This window comes from Semicossyphus pulcher, unplaced genomic scaffold (genome assembly GCF_022749685.1).
Source record: "Semicossyphus pulcher isolate SPU_LCO1_2020_fin unplaced genomic scaffold, fSemPul1.0.p SCAF_9, whole genome shotgun sequence".
NCBI lineage: Eukaryota > Metazoa > Chordata > Actinopteri > Labriformes > Labridae > Semicossyphus > Semicossyphus pulcher.
The window spans coordinates 18,704,312-18,728,450 of NW_027211770.1; the positions used below are offsets into that span (position 1 = coordinate 18,704,312).

The 24,139-nt window shown below is 43.0% G+C and overlaps 1 protein-coding gene across 1 annotated transcript; it reads left to right on the forward strand.

Annotated features, from left to right (window-relative positions):
* Nucleotides 1–570: 570 nt before the first annotated feature.
* On the forward strand, nucleotides 571–24,077 carry fam171a1 (family with sequence similarity 171 member A1). The gene is made up of 9 exons (XM_069656497.1): nucleotides 571–934; nucleotides 8,272–8,499; nucleotides 9,113–9,205; nucleotides 13,804–13,962; nucleotides 14,589–14,765; nucleotides 18,837–18,953; nucleotides 19,168–19,282; nucleotides 19,756–19,873; nucleotides 20,174–24,077. Exons 1-9 carry the CDS (start codon nucleotides 823–825, stop codon nucleotides 21,725–21,727), a joined length of 2,673 nt encoding a protein of 890 aa, XP_069512598.1. The 5' UTR covers nucleotides 571–822; the 3' UTR covers nucleotides 21,728–24,077.
* The last annotated feature ends 62 nt before the right edge of the window (nucleotides 24,078–24,139 follow it).

Here is a 24,139-nt window from a genome sequence, read left to right on the forward strand (position 1 = left end):
AGGTAAAATGAGAAATGGTGGTAAAGGAGAAAACAACTTCTTGTTTGAGTGTCATATTAGCCTATATATAGTTATAGTTTTAAACCAAATATTTTGAGAGTGGCATTGTGTTCCAAGAGTTTGTTTACATTGAAACCCTGCTGTGAAAATGCTGATTTAATTTAATTAAAGCTTATCAGAAATCAAACAAATTGCTGAATACATCAGTGAAATAATATTACTGGTAAAACAATAACAACTGAGTTTTAAAAGATATAGAAAAGTGAAATGATTAATTTGATCAATTTATTGGGAAATTAGTAAGATCTCCAGTCAAATTTTACACTAACAATATTGGCGTTGTTCCTTATATTTTGGACTTGTAACGTTGAAACATTTTTTAGTTTAAGGAAACTTAATGGCATTTTAGGGCAAAGAGTATTGGTCATTTAAATTTATGCTGTGAAAAATAACAGCAGTCAGAAACATTTCATTACTTGGCCGGCAGGTGGCGCTGGAGGTCCGCAGAAGTTAGCGGTGCTGCGCGTGAAAGAAGCCGCCTGTTGGTGCTGTTCTGGGGCATGTGGCTCAGAGAGTGGGGCCGTCTTCCTCCCTGACCCTGGGCCATCGATGAAAAAACCGACCGAGCGGCAAAAGGGGCTGGGGATGCACAACAGGACGGAGGAAACACGGCTTCACAGGCGAAAAACCAGGAGTGCTGATGCTGCTGAACATGGAGCGTTGCCTCCTTTGCTCTGATGTGCGCGGACAGTGAGTTTAACAAAGCGAGAGGTTTGGACCTACTTTGTTTTTTTCTTTTAACCGTTGGTACAAACATCTGCAATGATGCGGGCTGTGGACTGGAGAGGAACCGCTGCGATTGTACTCTGCCTTTTTGGATACCTTTTCTCCAAAGCTGTCGCCAAAACACTACCTGAAGACTCAGCAACGCAAGGTAAAGGTGGTTTTAACGCTTAAGACTGCCCGCTTTGTCCTGAACAGCGGCTAGTTGGTGGCTATCATTGAGGCTAATGGAGCCGCTAGCCTGCTCGGATGCTGATGTGACCCAAAGTTAGCTAGCGTTAGCAACTTAGCCTGTGACAGAAAGAGAGCACGAAAACTTCTCTGAAATGTTTGTTATTAAGCCTGGTTTTATATCCGTGCATAACATTTTCAGCCGGCTGCCTTTTAATCCCACGTAATTAAATCTGCGTATTATACTTCTTTTAGTTGTAGAGCCTGAAATCTGCCCTCACGTTGTCCAGATACTGCAGCAGAGGAGTCCAGCTGCTGTGATTTGTCATATTTCAGCGTCACTACATTTCAAATAACACACTTTATCTGTCTTATGAGAGAAAAACCACCCTGTTCAGTTGCCCCACAGCAAGCAAATAAAAACCAACAAGGTCAAACTTTGGAGATGGCATTTGTGCTAGAGTTGCAGTAATGATTGTGTTACTTATAATATGCAGATTATTCTTTTGATTATTTAAAGCTCCTGTGAGGAGTTTTTTTCTGGTTGTGAAACAGTCTGAAATTAATTCTGATTACTCTATATGACCTACAAAAGTAAATCAGCGACAACATTGATTATTTATATATAGGTATTTTTAATGCCTGAAAACTGCTGACTGGGATAGGTGTCAGATGAAGTGATTAACTGCACGTTGCCCTTGTTTACATTTTCCAGTACAGAAAATTGAAAGTTAGTGATACATATAACTGCTAAAGAAAGCAGATCGCAATTTCCCAGGTTGACATTTCGAAATTGATTGTTTTGTTCAACTAACCTTGCTAAACTAACTAGCTAAAGCAGTTGCAGTACAAGAATGTTTTCAAAGAATAGATACTGGAAAGCTGCTTGAAAAAACAACAACTACAATACTATATACATATACAACACAAAATGAAGCATGACTGACTAAATTCCCCTTTAATATTCACAAATGATAAATTAAAGTCATTTTCTAAACCAAATGCCAAAACTTTTCTGGTTTTAACTTTGTTGTCTGTGAAAGAGAACTGGCCATTTTGGATGTTTTTACTATTTTCAAAATTTTTCTGGACGAAATCATAAATTCAGATAATAACTGATCATTAATTGAGTCACAAATAGAACAGTAAATATTGGTAGTGGGTTAAATGTCCATAGATAGCAGTGTTAACAGCGTTAGCAGCTAATCCATAACAGTAATTGTGGGTGAATGTATATAAGAAGGGTATGACTGGGTTTCCCTTCGCAGCGGCAGACACAAGTAAAGTTTAAAAGCCAGCGTGAATCACAATAATCTGTTGGCTTCTCATTTAGTCACTGACTTCAAAGCTTCCCTGTCATGTTTACTACTAAAGTGTAGCTACATCTGTTTAATCCATCACTTTTATCTCATGCACCGGCACACACAGCATTTTGACTGGCCTACATTCGGTGCTCTCACAACGACTGTGTTCACAGCAGAAATGTGAATGTAAATATACAGTAACTATTGCTATAAATCAGTCAGGGTTTAAAAAAAAAAAGAGCAACCATAGCCCTTATTTATGCCAAAAGTTGGTGTTGTTATTGATTTTATAGGAGCAGTTCAGGAGACTTTGGAAGGAGTTCCTCTTTTTTTAAGGAGGCATTATCGGCATCAAGTAAATTGTCTAAATTAACAACAACAAGCTCTGTTAAAGAACAAGGTGTAACTGCTTTGATAATTCCTAAGATTGCAGTGCTTGATGTCGGCGTTTCTCTGCTCTTTTTTTCTTTCTCACTCTTTTTCTCTGGTATTCACTTTGCCTCAGATTGACCTTCACTGGTCCCAGAGGGAGGGGATGATGTGTGTGTGACTGTGTGTGTTCAGGTCGATACTGAGGACTTCTCCTGGTCTGTCCAGCAGACAACATGGATGAGTGGAGCCAGACAGACAATCTCCCCGCAGATATAGATCTCACTCACATTACTGCTGCCCATAATAGGTATGGCATTGCATCTCCAGCAGACAAACATTCGCTAAAGCTGGACAGGGGCTGCCAGGAAGTATAGGACCGATCGAATCATATTGTCACCAGCTAGCAAAGTTTGATTTAAATCATGAAATGCTGCTTTGACTGATTGGACTTTAACAGAAGCCCACTTTAGGGAAGATATACTGTATGTAGTAGTTGTAGCTGTTGAAGGAGTAGTAGTGGTAGTTAATTTTGGCCTGTAGTGATAAGTACCATCTCACCACATCTCAAGGTTTTAATCTACCACATTGTCCTCCAGCTCTGGTCCACAGGACAGGCTGTAGACTGACATATACTTAACTGAACAGAGTCCATGTGAGAGAGGAGACCTGATGATGTAATCTTACTGCTGTGTCCCCTGCTGAGTTAATGGGATTGACCATCACTATCTAATCTCACATTTAATCCAGATGAAGGTAAATAGCAGACTGAACTTGTAGTCTTAAATTAAAATGGCAGACGGTTAAGGCAACAGACAGGAGTGTGTTTTTTTCCGACTTCTATTTTTTCAAACCACCATGCTTTGGGTTGCTCTGCACCTGTGTGTTACTACATGTTGATACATGTTTTGTCATCATACTTTTTCTCATTGTTCACATAACAAGATCCCTGTTTAGAAATCACCACACTAAGAGTTTGGTGTTTGTTATATCTAAATAGCAAACAGACAGCTTCAGCCCTTGTGCTTTACTTTGCTGTGGTTAAGTACTTATTACAACCAGAAACACAAACAACAGTCTGTTGGAGCTTGACATGCATCGATGCAATTTTCTTAGACTTGATTTTCCTTGCTTTCTTTTTGGTGCACATATAAGATATGACGTACAATCAATACACTCTTCAGTGTTTCACCTTTTTAAAACCGTGTGACAAGAGCCCTTATGCTCTTGTCACATGATTTGTGGTTTCTCTCGTTCTCATGTGCTCATGTTTGAGAGGGTGGAAAAAAATGTCTCGCTCTCATTTGCTGTTGCCATCTTCTGTTTTGTAACCAAACCAATCCCACATGATTGAATCGAAAGTAACTCCAGCTGAAACAGATAGTTGAAAAGATCAGTAACTATTTTAGTTATCCACCAGTTTTTTCTGACCAATGACAAACAGCTGCTGTTTGCAGGACATTTAGGACTTTACCTTGGGTTAGGGTTAGGGTGTTTATTTTTAGACTATTATACTCATAATACTGATTTATCAATAAAATGACAGGCAGCGTATTTAATTACAAACATATTCAGCTGCAAATCCTAGAAATCCTCCAAGATGGAGCTGGGAGAAGCAGTCTCTCTTTCTGTGTCTCTGTGTTAGTAGTTCAATAATAATTTATGTGAGTATTTTGATTGGCTAAAATGGCCCTATTCTTTCTATGAAACATTTGTAATAATTCAGATAAGTCCTCTTAATCTCTTTGACAACTACATAGATGTATTCAATTAAATGTCACAAGCTTATTATATGAAACCACATCTGAATGTTAGCCTGAGGGTAGCTAACAGTAGCAGCCATGTGAATCATTTTCCAAGGATTTTTAAAAAATCTTTCTCTTAAAGGTATAATAAGTGAGATTTTTCCTTGCATTTTGTCAACAACACGTTCAAACTGGGCCCCTCCTCCTGGGCTCTTCATCACCAGAAGCTCACTCTCACTCTCTCGCACGCCCACCCCGTCGAGCTAACACCGACACCATCACAGTTACCTTTGCGCCAGCATAACCGCCCGTTAGCTTGTCCTACCCAGTTTGAGGAACCTACCTGTCCAACAGAAAGAAGGCCAACTCTGCATCGCTCTTTCGCCATGTTCGCCGGTCTGAATGGGGCCCAGTTGCAAATTTGAACCACTCCCACACTCACCTGTAAGCTGTGATTGGCTGAGGGAACCACAACAGCGCCCCCTGAAAACGTCCCGTGCAAAGCAAAACAACAGAACAGATGCAGATGGAGTTGGTTCATTGAGAAAATAAAAGCATTATTTTCCATCAGGTATTTTCTGGTGCCATTAAACTATTGCAAAACAAGAGGGTGTATGGAGATGACATGGTTTAGAGAGTGACAGTCAACCGTCAAACTATGTACAAAACATGATGGAAATATTTGTTTCATGTATTATTGTTTTAAAGATATTTTTTTATGGCCTTTGCCTCTTTTTGTTGGATAGCTGTTAAGAGACAGGAAATGTGGGGAGCGGAGAGCGGGGGACGACATGAACCAAATGATGGGCAGACGGCGAGTTGAACCTGCGATCAGTGCGTCAAGGACTGCAGCTTCTGCACATTGGGCGCCCGCTCCACCAACCGAACCAAACCAGCGCCCATGTTTCATGTATTAATTTAAAGAAGGTTTAAGTCTCCTCATCGCTCCCCTTAGATCAGATGATTTGAGGTAGTTTCAGTAAAGGCTGGAGTGACGTTCAGGTCACATGCTTAATATGCAACTGCAACATGATGTTTTTGTTGAGTTTTGCTTGTTATGCATCGTGTTTTTATCAATGCACAAACTTTTCCAATTAATCTGTATTCGACGCAGGTTTTTTTTTTTTGGTTCGTCAGCAAAAACCCAGATTTTTTTCACTGGCATCACTCCGGTAACTTGTAAAAAGCTGCTGATTCTGGTTATCAGCGAACGTTGCAGCAGCAACTGTTTTACGGGATGTTGCGTACAAGCAAACTTTCCACTCAGCCTCGTGTGCAGAGAGCATCTGTTTCCCCCTCCTCTGTCTGGAAGAACACCAAACCCCCCTCACACACCCAGCGGAGGCCAGTCATACCAGGCATTTCCAGTTTATCACACCTCACTTTTATGGTGCAGAAATACTTTGCCTCCCTGTACCTACCTCATGATCAAACAGGCTTTAATTTAAGCTGTAGCGGCTAAAAAACCTGCACACAGTTATCAGTATTCTCCTCTTGGGTCTATTTATTTCTACCAGCATACAAACACACACAACCACCCCGCTGCTTTGGCTGCTGTTACTGGAGAATAATTGGTCTGAGATCGCAGCGTTGGACAGGCAGAACTCTCTTTGATGCCTTTGTCCTCCATATGGTACTCAATAATACACACCGATGAGGAGTTGCTGGTGGAGCTGCAGAATCAATGTTTGCTTCCACCATCTTCTTCTCTCCTGTGTGTCGGAGCAGAGGAGACTCCTAGCTTGTTTAACAATGATGTCACTACAGTGCTGATTTATTGGATGAGGACTGGGAGGGGACTGTTGCATCTGTCAGTCAGGGGTCTCCCAGGGGACTTCTTTCTAAAGTGAGCACAGCTGGTACCCCTAACAGCATATCAGTGTGAGTGGGACGGGAAGTGAGGTGTACACACACACACACACAAAATCCTAATCCGATAGGGAGTTTCTGTCAAGGGGAAATCCAGTCCTCTTTTTGTCTTTTTGATCCTCTGCTGTGCAAATGTAATAACGAGGAGGAATGGACTGAAGGGTCAGAAAGCAGCCGCAGAGCAGATCTTCACACCAGAGCTCTCTGGGTAATGATGTGTTTGGTTTGAGATTGAAACATTACTCTGCCAAACCTCGCCGCGTACAAAACACCACTTAACTTCCCCCGCTTGCAAAGGTATCATTTAGTACAGTGCTTTGTTGTTTTTTTTTAAGGTGGCTCCTGCACTCGGGCTGAACTCAAGACTGGTTCCTCACTGAGCACTGGGTCCTCGAGTGTGGGGGGAGGGGGATTCGTCTAGCCAGGGCGATACATGTATGTGTTAGCGTGTGTGTCACGGAGGGAGGGGTTACAAGAAAGAGTTACGACAAAATTCAGCATGGGGGAGGAGGGTATGTTAAGGTCCAAGGAAAACCTTTTCAGCCTTAATTGAAAGGTCACCGCGGGTCAGCAGGCAGCCAATGATCAAACAGAGTTTATGTTGTCATGCGTACAAAGACGGAGGGAGAGCGTGGGTTTGAGTGCATGTTAAATTATAGTGTTTTTGTACCAAGTTTGTTTTTTATCATACCTTTGGGATATAAAGCTGGAATTGGCTTTTTTGTTTGTTTTTCTGGTTTGAGATATAATGAGACTGTTTGAGCTGCGTCTCTGCTCAACAGTAAACAGATGTGTGCGCACTTTGTTTGGCAGCGGTGAAAATAACTATAAGAAAACTTTAAGGTACTTTTACTTGACTATCTTTATAGTCTACTTACATACATTTCAGAGGCAAATATTTAACTTTTTCAATTCAAAATTTGTATTCAATTTTAATATTTTTTGGGGGCTTTTAATAAGTAAGAGGACAGTGGATAGTGTCAGAAACAGGGGAGGAGAGAGTGGGGATGACACGAGGCAAACGGCCGTAGGTGGGAGTGGAGCCTGGGGCTGCCACTTTGAGGACTATACCCTCTGTACATGGGCAATTTAACCGCTGAGCTAAACTGGCGGCTACTACTACATTTATTTAATAACTTTGGTTACTTTACAGATTCATAGATAATAAAACAAACAATCAACAAATACATTCTGAGCGAATTATATATTATGAAAGATTAAGATAGGATTCTACTGACCCTATTGTGGGACGTTTTCAAGCTACCCAGAAGTAATTAAATGTAATTTCACTTTTACCAGCTGCAAATTAAAGATGTATATGATTCTGAAACAGAGAAGTAGTACTGTTAGCATTCTTTGATGTGAATAGTTTTAAAAACATGGCGTTTTTCTGTGTAATTCAGTATTTCCATTCTGTGTTCTTATCAGAATCTTAGTTCTCCTTCCAGCACAGTTGTGATGGGAGTGACTCTTTGGTTTGCATATTTTCATCCAGCACTGCAAATAAGGAGTTGGTTCGTATACAAACACAAATATGTTTATTTAATCAATCAATCAGCTGTAGTCAACCTTGTGTTAACCTTCCTTGTACATCTGTTGTTTCCTTCAAGTCCTAAAGGAGACTTTAGTGTGAGCCTCTTTTCAATCATCAGGCAGTGTGTGTAAACATCTTTATTCCTCCTCTCCATTAGAGAAGGTGTTTATATACACGGTTGTTTTTCCCTTCTGCTCCAAGCCTTCTTTGAGAGCGGGAAATGGTCTATTGTTTCAGAGAGGAAGTGCTGCTGGACAGAGTCCAGGAAACGGTCAGACGGCCGTCTCTTTGTGATTGGAGGAAGGCTGTCTCTGTGTGGAAGCATAGGGCCTGGCACTGAAACAAACCTGGTTAGATGAATGAGTGTATTTTAGACGCCTGTAATTATAACACCACTGAGTTTTATGTCTCTTTATCGCGAATGGTTATGGCGAATCTGCTGCAGTCTCTTCACACCAACACCCAGCTCAGTAAACACTCTCCTGTTTGTTCGCAGAGGTGACTCTGAAGGTTCACCTGAGCGATGCCAGCACCCACCAGCCCCTGGGAGGAGCCGCCATACAGCTCTTCGCCAACCACACTCCTGTAACCACGGAAACCTCATCAGCTGATGGCAACACCTACCTGCGCTTCCCCTACCGCCTTGGGACACCTTTGGTCGTCACCGCGACTAAGCAGGGATATGTGCCAAACTCTGTGCCCTGGAGTCCCACTAGATTACCTGGTAGGTGTGTGTGTGGGGGGGATTTTATAATAGCCACATTTAGATGGGGAGAGGTATTGATCTACATTTGTGCTGCCAGCTTAATGCTTGTGTAGATAAAATTGTGTGAGTTTAAAAGTGTGTGCCAGGTGTGTGAGCTAATGAGTGGAGTGCTCCATTACTAATTTATTACAATAGATGCCAAAACCCGGTGAGGGGGCAGCTTAAGCTTCCCTTTCACTAACACACACACTCACCCGCACAAAATACCTCCCAAGAGGCAGCAGTACATTGTGTGTGTGTGTGTGTGTGTACTGTGGGTTTGGGTGGTTATTATGAGCCAACGGAACGGCGGCCAATTGGATTATCACGCTTACCAGCTCTGAACAATGGAGGAGTGAAAGGAAGGAAGGAAGAGGAAAGAAGTGCAGTTTGCTGGGTCAGACTTGCGTCCCGCTCGGCAGACGGGATGAAAGCAGGACTATTAAAAATGTATAAAGATGGTTTAATGACTTGTTATGTCTGATGGACATCAGCAAAGTGGCCAGGTAGATTGCAGTTTGCTTCTTATCTCATTGTGAATTCATTCTGTGGGTTAATGTGGTGTGTGCACTCCTGTGTGTTTGTGTTGCAGTCTTTTCCTCCATCAGCCTGGACCTGCTGCCAGAAAGAGCTGCGACTCTGATGGTGTATGAAGACGTGGTGGAGATAGTTTCAGGATTACAAGGTAAACGCAGCGTGTGTGTGTGGATCATTTTTAGTCTAGTTAGCTTTTCACACAGCTCTTAGAGTGTTGCAGAGATTATGTATTATTGTTGCCCAACAAGGAAGTTAGCATTGTCAAAGTCCAATGTGATATTTTGACTGGATTTTGGATTATTGAAAGAAATAAGCTCTGCAGCATAGTTTGTGATTCTGCTAACTTTATTCTATAAATGGACTCTGCTACAGACACATGACTTCAATGTAACCATCAATAAGCTTCCAGATTGTCCATAATTGGCAAGATAAAAACCTCTGTTGTCTCTTTTTTTAAACTGGTAAAAAAAAAAAGCTTCGAAATTCCCGTGTGATGTATACAGACGTATTAAAATCTCTTAAGCTTGTGAAAACAGCAGATTTCCTGGGTTTTAAGACGCTTTGTTGCAGCATCATCCAAATCTTTTAATAGGGGCAGACTGGTTAAAAACAAGTCTCGACCAGTATTAAAAACGATCCCACCACAAGGTCCATTAAGTAGCTCTCTCAAAACAGGAAGTTAACATACATGAAGCCAAAGTTTGAGATAATAAGCTTGACAAATATTGGATATTAAATGTCAACAACTTATTTGCTGAGGAAGATCATGTGCTGCAATCAAAAGCTTTCAAAAAGCTGTTCAAAGACATTTTGGCGTCCTTAAAGATCATGAATTAACTTTTGATATCAGTTTTTTTCCCAGATTGTATGTTTGTTTGTTTTATAGCTTTTTGCCTTTTATTATAATGGACAGCTGAAGAGAGAGGGGTAGTGTAGGGAGTGGAGAGTGGGGGATGACTTGCACCAAATGATCAGCAGAATGGGTGTCGAGCCTGCAATCAGTACGTTGAGGACTGTGGCCTCTGTATATGGGGCTCTAACAAGTGAGCTAAACCAGCACCTAGGGCTGGGCGATACGGCCAAAATCCTATATCATGATATAGGATTTTTAATATCTCGATAACAGTATACATCACGATATATCTGGTAATTTAACAAATAATAAGTCTGTATGAAATAACAACATGTAATGCCTATTTTTGGAATTAAATACTTGACAAATAAGAGTACTGAGTCCTTTTCTGCACATTGTGTGCCCTCTCCATGTTAATAAACTGTCCCTCCGTCTATGGTTCACTCCAGGTTCACTCCCACTTGCAAGGATAACAACGTAAAGCGTGAAAATGACGTAAAAATAGCCGCTGGTTTTGTGACATCATGATAGAGACAATATAGAAAAACACATACGATAGACATTTTCATATTGTTTTGACGATGTATATCGTCATATTGTGCAGCCCTACCAGCACCCACAGATTTTATGTATTGAGGCACCTGAATGTGTCATCAGCAGCAAGAAGACATTGCTTGCTGAGGTTTTTCTACATCACGCTCGTACTTTGGGTAAAAGAATGAACCGTAAAATTCAGTATGTAAGACGCACTTTTAATAGTTTTTTTTCCATTTAATGCAGAGAGACGTTTTATTTTGTTACGGTTTTTTACCCAAGATCACCAGAGCTCAACTACCGCACCGGTAGCGAGCAGGATCGCAAACTCGACATGACGAAAATAGATGGTAGGCTTTAATTTGTGTGTTTTAAATGTGTTTCAAATGAAAATAAATGGAAATAGTGTTAAAAATAGTATGTATACACATTGTTATTAATAAATAGCTATAGAAAACCTGTTTAACCTCTGGAATACCCCAAAAACAGACTGCGTCTTATATTTAGTTTTTTATGACAAATAAGGTTTGTTTGGAAGAAAAATTGCAGAAATGTTGAACTACAGTTCAGAAATCAACATTTAGAAATCATCTCTAAGTCTGATTCTAACACATTTTAATAACAAAAAAAACACTGGATTACTCATATTGATAATAAGTTCAAATTATAAGGCAGACTGCTGAGTAAGATCTGACAGAAGAGACGATGAATAGTTCTCCCTCCTCCGTCCGCACACACACAAATGTAAATCCTGCGTCTGTCTTTGTTAGTGCGCCTCTTTGTTAAGGTTTGTGTAATTATATTAGATAAGGCTTTCTCACTCAGGCAGAATCAATACACAGTCTTTTGTCTGCTGGGCCTTTTGTGTGTATGTGACTGACAGGGGAGTAATTTAACATGTCAGCTGTGTTGTGTGACAAAGAAACTTCAGACACATCACATATAAATAGACAGACACCATTAACATCTTGCGTACACACTGCCTACAGCACGTGCCTCAGCCGAGCGTAGTTTGTGCCCTCTGTCCGACACTTTGTTCGTCACGATGTTGTGAACTTTGGCGCCCAAGGGAGTGATGAACCTTGGCATGTGGCACGAGGAAGGAGAATAAAAGAGGAGGAGGATACAGTATGTGCAGGAGAGTGGGGTTGTGGGTGGAGCAGTTGGAGAGAATGGGGGGGATGGGCAGAGTAGTGTCCGACAGAAGGAGGAACAGATGAAGTGAGAGGAAAGTGGAGGGAAGAAAGAAAAGAAGAGCTGAGGAAGGGAACACACAAAGAACAGAAAAGAGGGGTCATTTCCTGTCACAGAAACAGCCACAGAAGGAAACAGCATTTATATTTCAAGCTTTAGAGGAGCGTCAAAAAGAGACATGAAAGTTTAAAGATGCACAAACTGCAGAGCCAAAGACTCATGTCGAGTGCAACCTGAAACACTAACACAGTTTGAACACTCATATACAGCTGGATGTGTGTCTCACTGCTCAGGAATGTGCACTCACAGCCGGACCACAATGACATCACCTTGCTGAGTCCAGCTACATGCAGCTTTTCTTACTGTTTATTGCTCTGTTACTATATTTTGTTAATGGCAGGCAGAGACTGGAGGGAGAGAAATGAAAAGGACACAATTTGACAAAATATCAGAAGCATCACGCTTCGAGAAAAAATCAAGCGAGGCATTATCCTCTCTGCACTGATGGAGGAATTTATATAAACAACTGAAGTGAAGAAGAAGAGTACACAACATCAGCCTGTGACTGTGGACTAATGCTTTCGGGTCACCTCGTCACCGACAATTTGTCCAATTTCACGTCTGAATATAATGGATAAAGTGAAATTGAAACCCTTACATAAATTGAATCGTTCTCTGCTGTTTGTATGTACAGAAATGTGTTTTATACTTTGACTTGCAACTGTATATGAATACTATAGCGTATATATTAGGGCTGGGACAAGATATCGATATGGCAATAAATCGTTGTCCTGACTCAATACATTTGTTGATAGGCTGCCGCCAAATGTCCATATTTTAATTTACAAATATATGTTGCTCTAAACAGATTTCCCTGTGATTTTGACCCATCGTGTCACTACTTAGTGACTCCACGCGGCGTCGCTTATGACATGAATGAGGGTAATGGAAATGGACATGAATTGGCCGAAGAAGAAGTTAATAACCTCGAAGATTTTCATTTAAATAAAAGTCTGTTAAGTCACTATCTATTGCCGAATGAGGTAACACAATGGTGATTGAGCCTACTGATGAGAGCCTCTGCATTTGCAGTATTACAGCCTGGCTGTCGGTGACGACTTTCGTGGAAAAAATCACAAGCAGCGTCCAGTTAGTGACGCGTTTTCCATCACCCAGCAGTGGTTGGTCTGCCAGAGAGGGTAGCAACAAACACACTTGTTTGTAAAGCGGCTTTTTTTACGGTCTTTGCAAATGTTACTACAGTAATCTCCTATGGCTGAACAAACCAAGAAAAAGAAACAAATTTGACGCTCAGATGAAGGCAAACAGTCTAAAAAGGAAAGTGACCGTCAGCGAGGAAAATCGAGAGTTACAACCAGAGCCAACCGTGGACGTCACACATATGACACTGTTTGGATATCTGGGAAGTGTGCTCCCACAATTACCGTTCGTCACCATAGGTGCCGTCAAAGAGACTGAAACTGAGATCTTCGAGATTGGCACTGTAATCATATATCATGTGTCGTTATTGATTGTCTGGCAATATATCAATTATCGCAGAATCGCTGTATCGCGATATTATCGTTATCGCGGGTCGCGTATCGTGAGTTACTCTGTGATTCCCACACCAAGTATACATACACTGAAAAACGCAACACCCCACCTCCGCAACAGGCCAATATCACATTTGATTTGATACCTCAGTAACGCATCTTTATTTTTTTCTTTAAGCTTTTATTGTGAACATTTCTTAGTTTTACACTTTTTCAATGATTAATCGTCTTATTTTAGGAGCATTTGTCAAATAAAACCTATAAATTTATGGTAGATGCAGAACTGATGATTGTCTTTGCACCCTTGTGTTCTGGTGCTGCATTTTAAGAGAAAACAATGAGAGCTATTATAAAATGATTCAAGACGATATTGTATTTTTTTATTGTGGTACTTTCCTTCTTGGTCTGTGCCACTGAAGCATCTTTGTTCCCGGTGATCTTTAAAAATGAGTCACAACTATATCTTTTTTTCATGAAAAATCATCAAGATTTTTTATTACACAGCAACAGAGACACCATGACAGTGTTGAAAATAAATAATTTTAACAAGGCTGTGGATGTACATTGAACATGTCCATTGTTTCTGACTACCTCTGTCTGTTGCTCCTCCAGGTTTCAGACGTCAGCCCAGTGTTCATTTCCAGCGCCGAGCTCTGACTCTCCCTTCCAACACATCCTACGCTAACCTCACCGCTCTGCTCACCGTGGCCAGCTCCCCCCTGCACATCCAGCACTTTCCCCACCTGCAGGTCCTCAGCGGCAACAGTACAGGTGAGGCTAAAAAAAGACAAAAAAATACCGAATGGTAGCACAATGGAGTTTAAGACTGGACTGTAGGGGATAGGGCCAAGGAGAGTCAGGGAGCAGATGACAGGGGAGAGGGCTGCTGGGAGGGGGGTGGGGAGTGAAAGGAAGAAGCAGTGGTACATCAGAGAGTCCACCCTGGAGAGGTCTCTCTATCTGACCTCCTGAAACACAATAACCCCTGTGTGCGCTCTCTCTCTTTGCCCGCACACTTTCAGGCAGTCTCATCTTGATGTGTGTTGTATGATTTTGCGTGTCTTTGTGTGTTCCTCCTTCAGCTTTAATACCCCTCAAAAGACCCCCCTCCCCACAACACGTACCTTCTCCCTCCGGGCAACACAGGCATACTTGACACTTTCCAACCTCGGTCTCTCACTTTTTTCACTCTCCACCCGGTTTCCTTCTTTCCTGTCCTTCCCTTGTTTTCTTTCCTGTCTGTCTTTCCTCTGACAACTCTCCTTCATCTACGCTTTTTTATGTTACACCCCCCGTTGTCTGCTACTTTCACCGCCCCCCCTCCTGTGCACCTTACCCCACTCCCTTTTCCTTTATGCAGCATTTTCCTCTCTTACACTCTGCTGCTTCCCTCACAGGGACCGAGAAGAGGTTTGAGTTGACTCCTGTGGCAGCCATCTCTGTTCACCTATTGGCCAGCGACGGTGTGGAGCTGCAGGTGAACGAGCCAATCACGGTCTCCGTCCCTCTGCCGGACGACAGTGGCCTGAAGGAAAATGATCACATCCCTGCTTGGAGATTTGACCCGCGCTTTGGTATGTACGGACAGAAACACGAAAGCTCTTCTGACTTTTTAAGCTTCCTTTTACTCAAAATTTCTGCGTATTTATCTTCCACAAAGATCTCTGAAAAAACGTGCACTGCTGTAGTATATTTACTTCTATGTAAATGAGAGCTACTTCCATCGGCTAATGATTTATGGTGTGACTAGAATATTGGCAATAACACAAACCTTGTTAAATTCACCCACTGCAGCAGGGCCACAACTTGTAACTGTCTCTCATAGTGATGAATAAATTTATTCATAAAGTCACAAAGAATGGCCGACATGCGGCGCCACATTAATCTCCAAATTAAAACTCAAGATTGAACCATAGCTCTTAATCTGTTGAAATCTAGAACTGAAGTGAACCTGGGAGGGTCCCGCTCCTCCAGCAGAGACCCTTCAGGCCTCTGTGGAACCATTAAATCTGCCCCGTCAGACGTCGTGCTCGGTGACACACCCAGCTCCTCTTGGACAGGCTGATGGAAGACACTGATTAGATCATCAGCTGAGTCAGACGTGTCTCCACTACTAAACATCGTCGTGTGTACATTAGTCTCACATTTCCACATCTACTGTGTCTCCACATTATGTTCTTGCTGTGCTCGTGCATGTGCAAGACGGAGGTCTGTGAGGGCCTATTAGAATGCTTATTGTGAAGTAAATTGTACTAAGTTGTTTGATATAGAGCTGAAGTATTTAGTCGATTAATCGCTTGGTTGTGAAACGGAAGTATCTGCACCAAATGGCCACTGGGGGCAGCAGAAACAAACATGTAGACCAATACTAATGTGATAAGTTCACATGGATACATTTAAGTTGCTTGTTTACACATTCAGCAGACACAGTTTTGTTTTGGTCCAATAGTCATTTTACTTTGGGCTCTGTTTTGGTCTCCGCCCACTCCTGAGGGACATATCTGTCTCTTTGGCTGCTAAATGCTCCATAACATTCACACGCTGTGTCTTTCTTGCTGTTAATGCGGTGCAAGTCGTATATGGTGGCATCCTCGGAGCCTTTTTGCTGAAAACAACCTCCTGTTGAAAACAATGCTATGAGAGCGGCCTGAAAGCTTTTGGCCTGAGAACCACAACAACATGAGATACTCTGAAAGAGACTGAAGAGTCGGGGGCTAATTCTTCTTGGTGTTTCCCCCCCATTACTGACATAGTCATATAGCTACTTAAAGCTGTAAATATGCCAAAAACTTCACTGGTTCAAGCTGTGCCAGTATAAATATTGCTGATGTCTTTAAACTGAGAATGCGCTCTGAGAATTGTGGTGAGCATTTTTTAATGATTTAACTTTTTAATTTTTGGCTGACCGCCGGGGTCGGCCCGACACACGGGTCTGTACGTGACTGACTGAGTAACTGAGTGAGTGAGTGCATGACGGTACTTTCAGAGTCGTAGGGAGAGAGAGCTGCAACATCGCAATGGGCGTATCATGGAGCATGTTGGACCTCCACTGACGCGACTCTCTGTCTATACGGCTCTGGATACTTTGTTCGGGGAGTAGGCGGGGCTGCTCGTCCTCACCTACGTCCACAGCGCACACCTGCTTTCAAACACGTTGTCCTCAGCCTCATAAGGACAGTCCTTGTAACACATTGCCCACAAAAGCGCACATTGACCTGATGCGGTCAGCCACATTTTTAAACCAAATAATTGATGTGTTACAGAAGAAATAATCGTCAGATTGATTGATAATGAAATAATTGTGTCAGCCCTAGTTTAAACCTCTCTAACTAATCTGATTTTTCTGTGGCTTTTCTGAAAGGCAGGTTGACATTTAAATCTTAAAACTATCTTAAAAATATTACATATAATTGAAAGCAGCAGAAAACACAATTGCCTAATAGACTGAGGCAAACCCCTGCAGTCCATATACTGTATATGTGTTGAGTCAGAATACATACACATTAAGAAGAAGAATCTTTTACAGTAACATGTTGTAGTCCAAACAAAACAAGCAATCCTCTAAATCTACCCTTAAAACATTTCTGCCAGGCAAAAGGGCCAATCAGTGATTGCAATCTGGACTGTCTTTTGCTCTTGTGATGGTTTTTAAGATCTCGAGGCTCAGTTAAAAGTATCAACATCCAGAGCTTATAAAAAGGGCTTTGATAAAAGCTGAGAGCACACACGCACACGCACACACACACACGAGCACTTGTGGCCTACGCACAGCCTTTAGCAGCAAGTATTTCCACAACAGAAGCCATCCCAGGACCCCTCTCCGGGCTACATCTCGTGTTTCTTAGCAACCCACCAAATAAATAACACAACAGACAGGCACAGCTCCTGATTGAGTTCCTTCTCAGTGTGTGTGTGTGTGTGTGTGTGTGTGTGTGTGTGTTAATGTATGTGTTAAGCTGAGTATAAAAGACAGACACAAAGAGGTAACTATGAAATCCGCCTGATGCCTGTTTTGGAGGAATGCTTCAGTCAGATGAAACTCTCACAAAGAAGCTGGTTTTATTTTTGAAAGTGCGCACATGAACTACACGCACACACACGCACACACACACACACACACACACACACACACAGAAACCTGTTTCTCTAGTATAACTGACAACCCCTCATGTATTTTTACATCTTAATGGAGCATGGGGCAAGATGATGTCATATACAAACAGATCGAGTTCACCTGTGCGTGTCATTTGTAAACAGACGCACCTTCAACCTGAGAGGAGTCTGTTGCTGCCAGTACAGCTTCCCCACTACCTTCTAATGTAGACACAAAAAAAGACCCCATGCTCAGCTGTGTTGACTTTGCATGAATGGGACAAGAAGCAGTTAATGTACAGACTGTATTGACATTGTGACATTATTGACAATATAATGCATTGTGCTGAGGCAGTTGGCCGAATGTCTGCGGCGTATCGCATGAAAGCCTGGGAACAGAGTCATTGGATGTCAGTTTAAAACAGGTCAGTCACTGAGAGAGAGAGCGAGAGCGAGAGAGAGAGAGAGAGACAGACCACTCCCCTGTGGAACCAGGGTGAATCCGGGTAGGGCTGGGCACAGGGCCTGGTGTGTGTGTGTGTGTGTGTGTGAGGTGCTGAGTCACACAGCATCTCTCCTTTCTCCTGCCTCTGTTTCTATCGCCTATTCCCTTATCTCTCCCTCCACGCCTCCTTTTTGTTCCTCCTGTTTCCTCTTCTCATTTTTCCAGGCTCTCATATATATTTATCTTTCCTCATTGAATATCCCCTGCCTCTTCCCTCTTTGATTCCTCCTTCCTGAAAATCCATGCACATTCTTGACCCCTTTATGTCTTACAACTGTAAACAAACACAGAAACAAAGTAGCTCTCACCACTCCAGCCCTGAGACCCAAATGAGAGGAAGTGTGAAGGCACTGCTGGATGTTTCCTTTTTGGAGAAGCTTTACTTTAAGCCAATCAATCAGGGCCTTTGCCTTTGCTGTGTTTTTTTTGGGTACTGGCACTGCTCAAACTGCTATTGTGTGCCTGTTCACATGCTGTCAGTGGCATTAGACTGAGCACGCTGCCTCCCTGTGGCTGGTTTAGGTACTGCCAAAACACAGAATCCTCTCACACAGCTGAGCCGGAGATGTAATGGAGTTCGTTTTATTCACAGCTGAGAAGTACTGAGACACATTATACAAATATTAAAAGTTCTGCGCTATATTGTCTCTAATGGTTATCCATCATACTGTCTAACTTAAGTCTGTGGGATTGTGAAATAAGGCCGCTGCAGCGAGGACTTGGCCTCTGTAAATGGGTCGCACATTCTACTAACTGAGCTAAACTGACGCCCCTTTTAATTATTTTCTTGGTGGTCATAAAATGCCTTAAATTTTCTTTGACTATTTCTTAAGTCATAATCATAAATAAGGAACTTGACAAGTATCTTAGGGCAGCTAAGTAGAGTGCTGCCGTGTCCAAACACAGTTAATAAGAGTCAGATGGGAGTGTGCCGCAGGCCCTTTCAGTTGTCACTAATGCACCCAGTGAAGGGGGCTCTAATGCAGAATAATTGTTGGGAAATTTGATTTCACACTCTGACTGTGTGTTACTGTGTGTGTGCACACAGGTGCCTGGATAAAGAGCAGTTGGGGTCACGTGCAGAAGGAGGGCAACCAGCTCAGTCTGACCTACATTGCTCCTCAGCTGGGATATTGGGTGGCCGCCATGTCCCCACTACACTCAGGTGAGAGATGGACTGCTGTGACACAAATTATAATTACTGTAGAAAAACGCAACACATATTTTGGCACACCATATTCTGCATGCATGCTAGACGTGGACAGCATAGCAGACAGATGTAGAATATAAATATAGTCAAAAATGCTAGAGGAAAGACACTTAATGAATCCTGTTTCTTTATTTGCTCATCCTTACACCTCCTTTGATCTGTCAAACAGGTCCAGTGTTTGCGAAGGACATCAGCACATACCACACGGTGTTTTTGTTGGCTATACTAGGAGGGATGGCCCTCATCCTGCTCTGCCTGCTCTGCCTACTGCTGTACTACTGCAGGTGTGTGTGAAACACTTACCACAGCAACATGTTCGCTCTGAAAGACTGTCAGAAGACGCAGATTTGTCTCCAAAGATGTGAACACAAAGGCAGCATTTTGACGGTGCTATGAATACAAGAATATAATGAATCAGTTCTTATGAGTGGGAAAAAAAGGCTTTTTTTTTATTGGTGTTCATTGTGTACTTCTGCACCAGTATAGAAATGGCACTAGGATACTGTTTAACAGATTCTTCTTCAGATTCTTCTTCTACTGTAAATGTTGGTTTAGCCTCTTTTTCTGTTTACCCATTCTTCAGCTCTGATAGAGTACCAGCACTTTAGTGCTCACCTGCAATATTATGGTCCTACGAGATTCTGTTGTCCAATTCCCTGCCTCCTTTTATTCCAATGTATGTGTTTGGAAGAGTAATTTAAAGTCGAATCGTGTTCTCTGATTGAGCAATAACAACTGCTGTGTCTCTGTTCTGCAGGCGCCGCTGTATAAAGCCTCGAGGGTCTCACCGCAAGCTCACGCTGTCCTCTGGTGTGGACGGCAGTAAGAGGGACCAAGCCACCTCCATGTCCCACCTGAACCTCATCAGCAACGAGGTCTGTCTGCCTTACAGAGAGCATTAAAATCAAAGGCGAATGTTTTATAGAATACAGGAAACATTTGAATTTAGCCCCCCTGTCTGAGGAATCATCCAGCTGAGGGGTCCTTTAGAAGGAAATGAAACCCCTTCAAGTTGTATGAAGATGCTGCTAACTTCCCAGTGATGGACAGAAAAGGAAAAAAGAACCCCTAAAACTGGGAAGAATCAATTGTTTGCTCTGTTATTTTTGTGTCTGTGTTATATCGTGATTCAAATAATGTTTATTTAAAAAAGTTTCTCAACATTTCGTCTGTAGGTGCAGCTGGAACTTGTTTCCACAGCGACTGAGCCCGACATGACCACGCCGATGCTGAAGCCTTTCTCATACGAGCACCAAGACAATCAGCGTCAACACAGCATAATCCATCACAGCAAACACAGCCGCTCCTCTCTCGGCAACAGCCACCACGGCTCATCTCTTGGCAACCTGACGCCTCGCAGCAGAGACTACCGGCAGTCTGCGGAGACGTTCCAGTTAAAGTCTGCGCTTTCATCCGGAACAGACAGGGGCTACCGTCAATCATACACCTCCGTCTGCTCGTCCAGCAACCCCGTTTCAGATGCACTGTTGTCAGCCAATCACGGTCAGGTGTCTGCTAACCAGCTGAGCAGTGTTGGGCATGTCAATTGCATCTCCCCCTCTTCTCCTCCTCACTCCCCCAGCAGAGGGGAGGGATGTGAGTGCAGAGCTCCTGACTACCTTCTGTCCCGCTCTGTGGACCACCTGGAGCGTCCCAGCCCCCCGCTGCTTGCCCGGCCCGGCCAGCTGCTCTGCTGCGGCTCTGTGGACCTCCTCAGTGGAGGAGAAGGTTACCCGAGGGTACGTCCCACTCTGGTGATCCCCGCACACTACATGCGGCTGCCTGGGGAGCACCCTCTGTCTGGTCAGGCCCTCCTGCTGCAGACCGACCAGCAGAGCGACTTGGAGACCATCCAGGCTGAGCTCAATGCCTCACATTCCCAGCAGCCGCTGGGGCAAACTCCAACCGACTGTGCCCCAGGTCCCACCAAACAGAATGACGCAGAGGGCCGCGGCCTGTCGGGGTCTCTGTCGATTCCAGCAGCACTCGGGGAAACGGCTCTTGTGGAGATAAACAGTGAGGACACCTTGTTGGCTGAAAAGACTCTAATGGAGCTCAGAGGAGGGAAGCCCCTGCCTCACCCACGAGCCTGGTTTGTCTCGCTCGATGGACGCTCCAACGCCCATATTCGCCACTCCTACATCGACCTACAGCGGGCGGGGTGCCACAGCAACTCGCCAACTGGAGGAGGTCAACAGGGTAACAGCAGCAGTGGAAGGCGCAGCAATTGCAACGATGCCAGTCTGGACTCCGGTGTGGACCTGAACGAGCCGCGAGTGGGCCGCAGGGCGAGAGACGCAGAGCGGGAGGAAAGAGGAATCGAGAAAGGCAGGTTGAAGGGCATGACACCAGCCACAGCGTACACTCAGCTGGTGTATGTAGATGATCTGGATGGGGGAGGTAGCGAGGAGGAGACACCTAAGTGCAGTCCACAGGACAGTCAAACAGGACCCACCCTGTCAACAGAAACAGAGGGTCAGGGAGGCGATCAGGGGCAGGAGGATGTTAAGGGGGTAGAAATCCAAGAGGAGCCGCCTTCGCTCTCCTCTTCATCCCCGGCTTCTCCTCCTCCCTTGCCAACACCAGAGGGAGAGACTTTCAGGACTGATGGTGCGCTGCTCTCAGTGTCTCCTGATGATGATGCAGCGCACGAGGACGGAGAGGAGGAGAAGAAGAGTCCGTGGCAGAAGAGAGAGGAGCGACCTCTGCTGGCCTTCAACCTTAAATGATCCACAGATGACCACTTGAGGGATAGATTCACAGTTTCTCTTACTATAACACTCACATGTCCATATGTACATTTAGTGTTTTGGTCGCTTTAATTGTTCCTCCTGTACTTACTGACCCTCCTAAGAGGGATTTTCACTGTAAGTTACAGGGGACAAAATCCACTCCTTATTTTGTGCTGAAATGTATCCTTAGTTAAAAGCCAATTTGAGGCTGAAGCACTTCAATCAAGTGGGAATCCTACAAAATGAGTCTTTTTAGAGACAATATGTCTAATGTGAGGCAGATACAAGCTTTAGCTGAAATTCATTGTTCCAAAAAACACATGCTGTGGATTTTGTCACTAATTTCTCGCAATTGAAATCCCCTCATGGGTGGATCTATTTGCCGCTGGTATAGACAAGAGGAACAGCAGCCGACACTGTGCAATTGTACATACAGACATGCCAGTTTTGTTCGAGATAGATTGGAGAAAATGTGAAGCTGTCCTGTAACCACGATTTCCACTCTACCCAGACCTTAACATGAAGGAAATGGAAGCCCTTTGTTTTTTGTAACATAGCACTGAGAGAATATTTCAGCACTGGGACCCCTTCTTGTCTGGAGCATGAGGGGACCATTCAAATCCTTCATGAACTTCCAGGTCTCCTTTCTGAACTGACCACTGTTGTCGACTTCATGACACTCTGCAGCTCTTCGGGCTGGATGTACACATAGCTTGGGAGAAAAAATGGACTTCAGAGGCAAGAAATAAGATATTTTATGCACAACAAATATATGCCTTTTTTTTTAATAAATAGCCTTCCAAGCATAAAGGAAGTGTAGTAGAAACAGATGATGAGTTGTTCTCACAATCAAAAGACTTTAGGAATCTTTTCTCTCGAGCCATATTGGCTTCAGTCCACTGACGGTAACACTACAATTCTTTAAAGTGAGTTTATAACGCGAATGAAGCCACACTAACTTGATTTTTAAGGTTGTTGAGCATCTTTGAAAACACAGCGAGTGATTCTTTTCACAGGGAATTAAAAGACTCAAGAGTTTCTGCAAGCAAATCAGCCCCTACAAAAACCACCTAAATCCTGTGCTTTGCAAAGTTCTGAGTATGTTGCTAGAATTAAATCTAGCCCCTCGGACAGGTGTACAGGTGTTTACACGATCTACAGAGTTTTTGGACTGAAGAAATGAAACCACTATCCGCACTGCATTGTGATCATATAATGTGACACACCACCATGCTGGGTGGTTAGGATGTTATACCACTGCAAACTGTAGATTCACCCAAAATAATAGTGAGGTGTATTAATATGAAGGGTTTTGTATTTGTTGAACCACTGACCGGCATATTTTTGCTCTGACGGCTATGCATCACTTTTATACGGCTGCTTGAGATGCCTTTTTTTGTAATTTTAATCACTGATTTTAATTTGCCAACATGAAGTATTTTACCCCAAAATAGGCTTTTTTTTATTTCTTCTTATATTTTAAGGGCTTTTCTTCTTCTTCACCCGCCTTATTGTTAGACCTCCAAAAACAAACATACTGCGTACGTTTTACAAGAAACCAAACGATATTTGCATGCTGTATTTTCCTTTTTTCCCCCCATTCCTCCCGTTCCAAGTGCCTTTGAACAACCTGACTCCACAACAAATTTGTGGAACAGATTACCTTATTTATTTCTCGCCTTCTTTTGCCTTCAGCTTTCCTCCTCTACCTCAGCACTCCCTTTCTCTTCCACTCGTGAAAGAAAGCATGCAGTAAACTTCTCCTCAGCACTAGCGTGTAACAAGCTACACTGCAGACATCTCCGAAAATGTCTACCAGCTGCTGCAATCGTAAGAATCCTCTACAGTAATCAACAAGGCACCAATCTCTCTTTGAGGCAGCAGTTAAGGATTTATCGACGTTTTCAGTGTAGCATGGGATAGATAAAGCTAAGTGCGATTTGTATGTGAGCCTATCTGCAGGTCATTTCAGTGCATTTTCTTCTTTTTGTGTTTTAGAGGGTGAATGTTTGTCTGAAATATGTTCATGTTCACGTGCGTGGTAGCAGTGTTCATCTGCGATGCTGCTGGTTGTGAGTTTCTGTTTTCATACTGAGAAATAATCAACAAACATCCACACAATGTTCATATAGTCGTAGCAATCATATTAAAGAGTGTGTATAGTTCTTTTCTTTACCTCTACCTGGTTAAAATGAAATGTGAGTTGGTGTTGTGAATGGCCTCTTCTCTCTTAGTATCCCACAGCAACCTCCAGTTCTAGGGTGGAGTTGCAGTACAGCACCCCGAGTGTGTAACTTGGTTGCTTGCATTATATATTTGAAGCCTATTATTCTGAATAAACAGCCAAACTGGAATGATCTGTGTGTGTGTGTGTCTGTGTTTTCATAATTAACTTACTTTTCTATATCA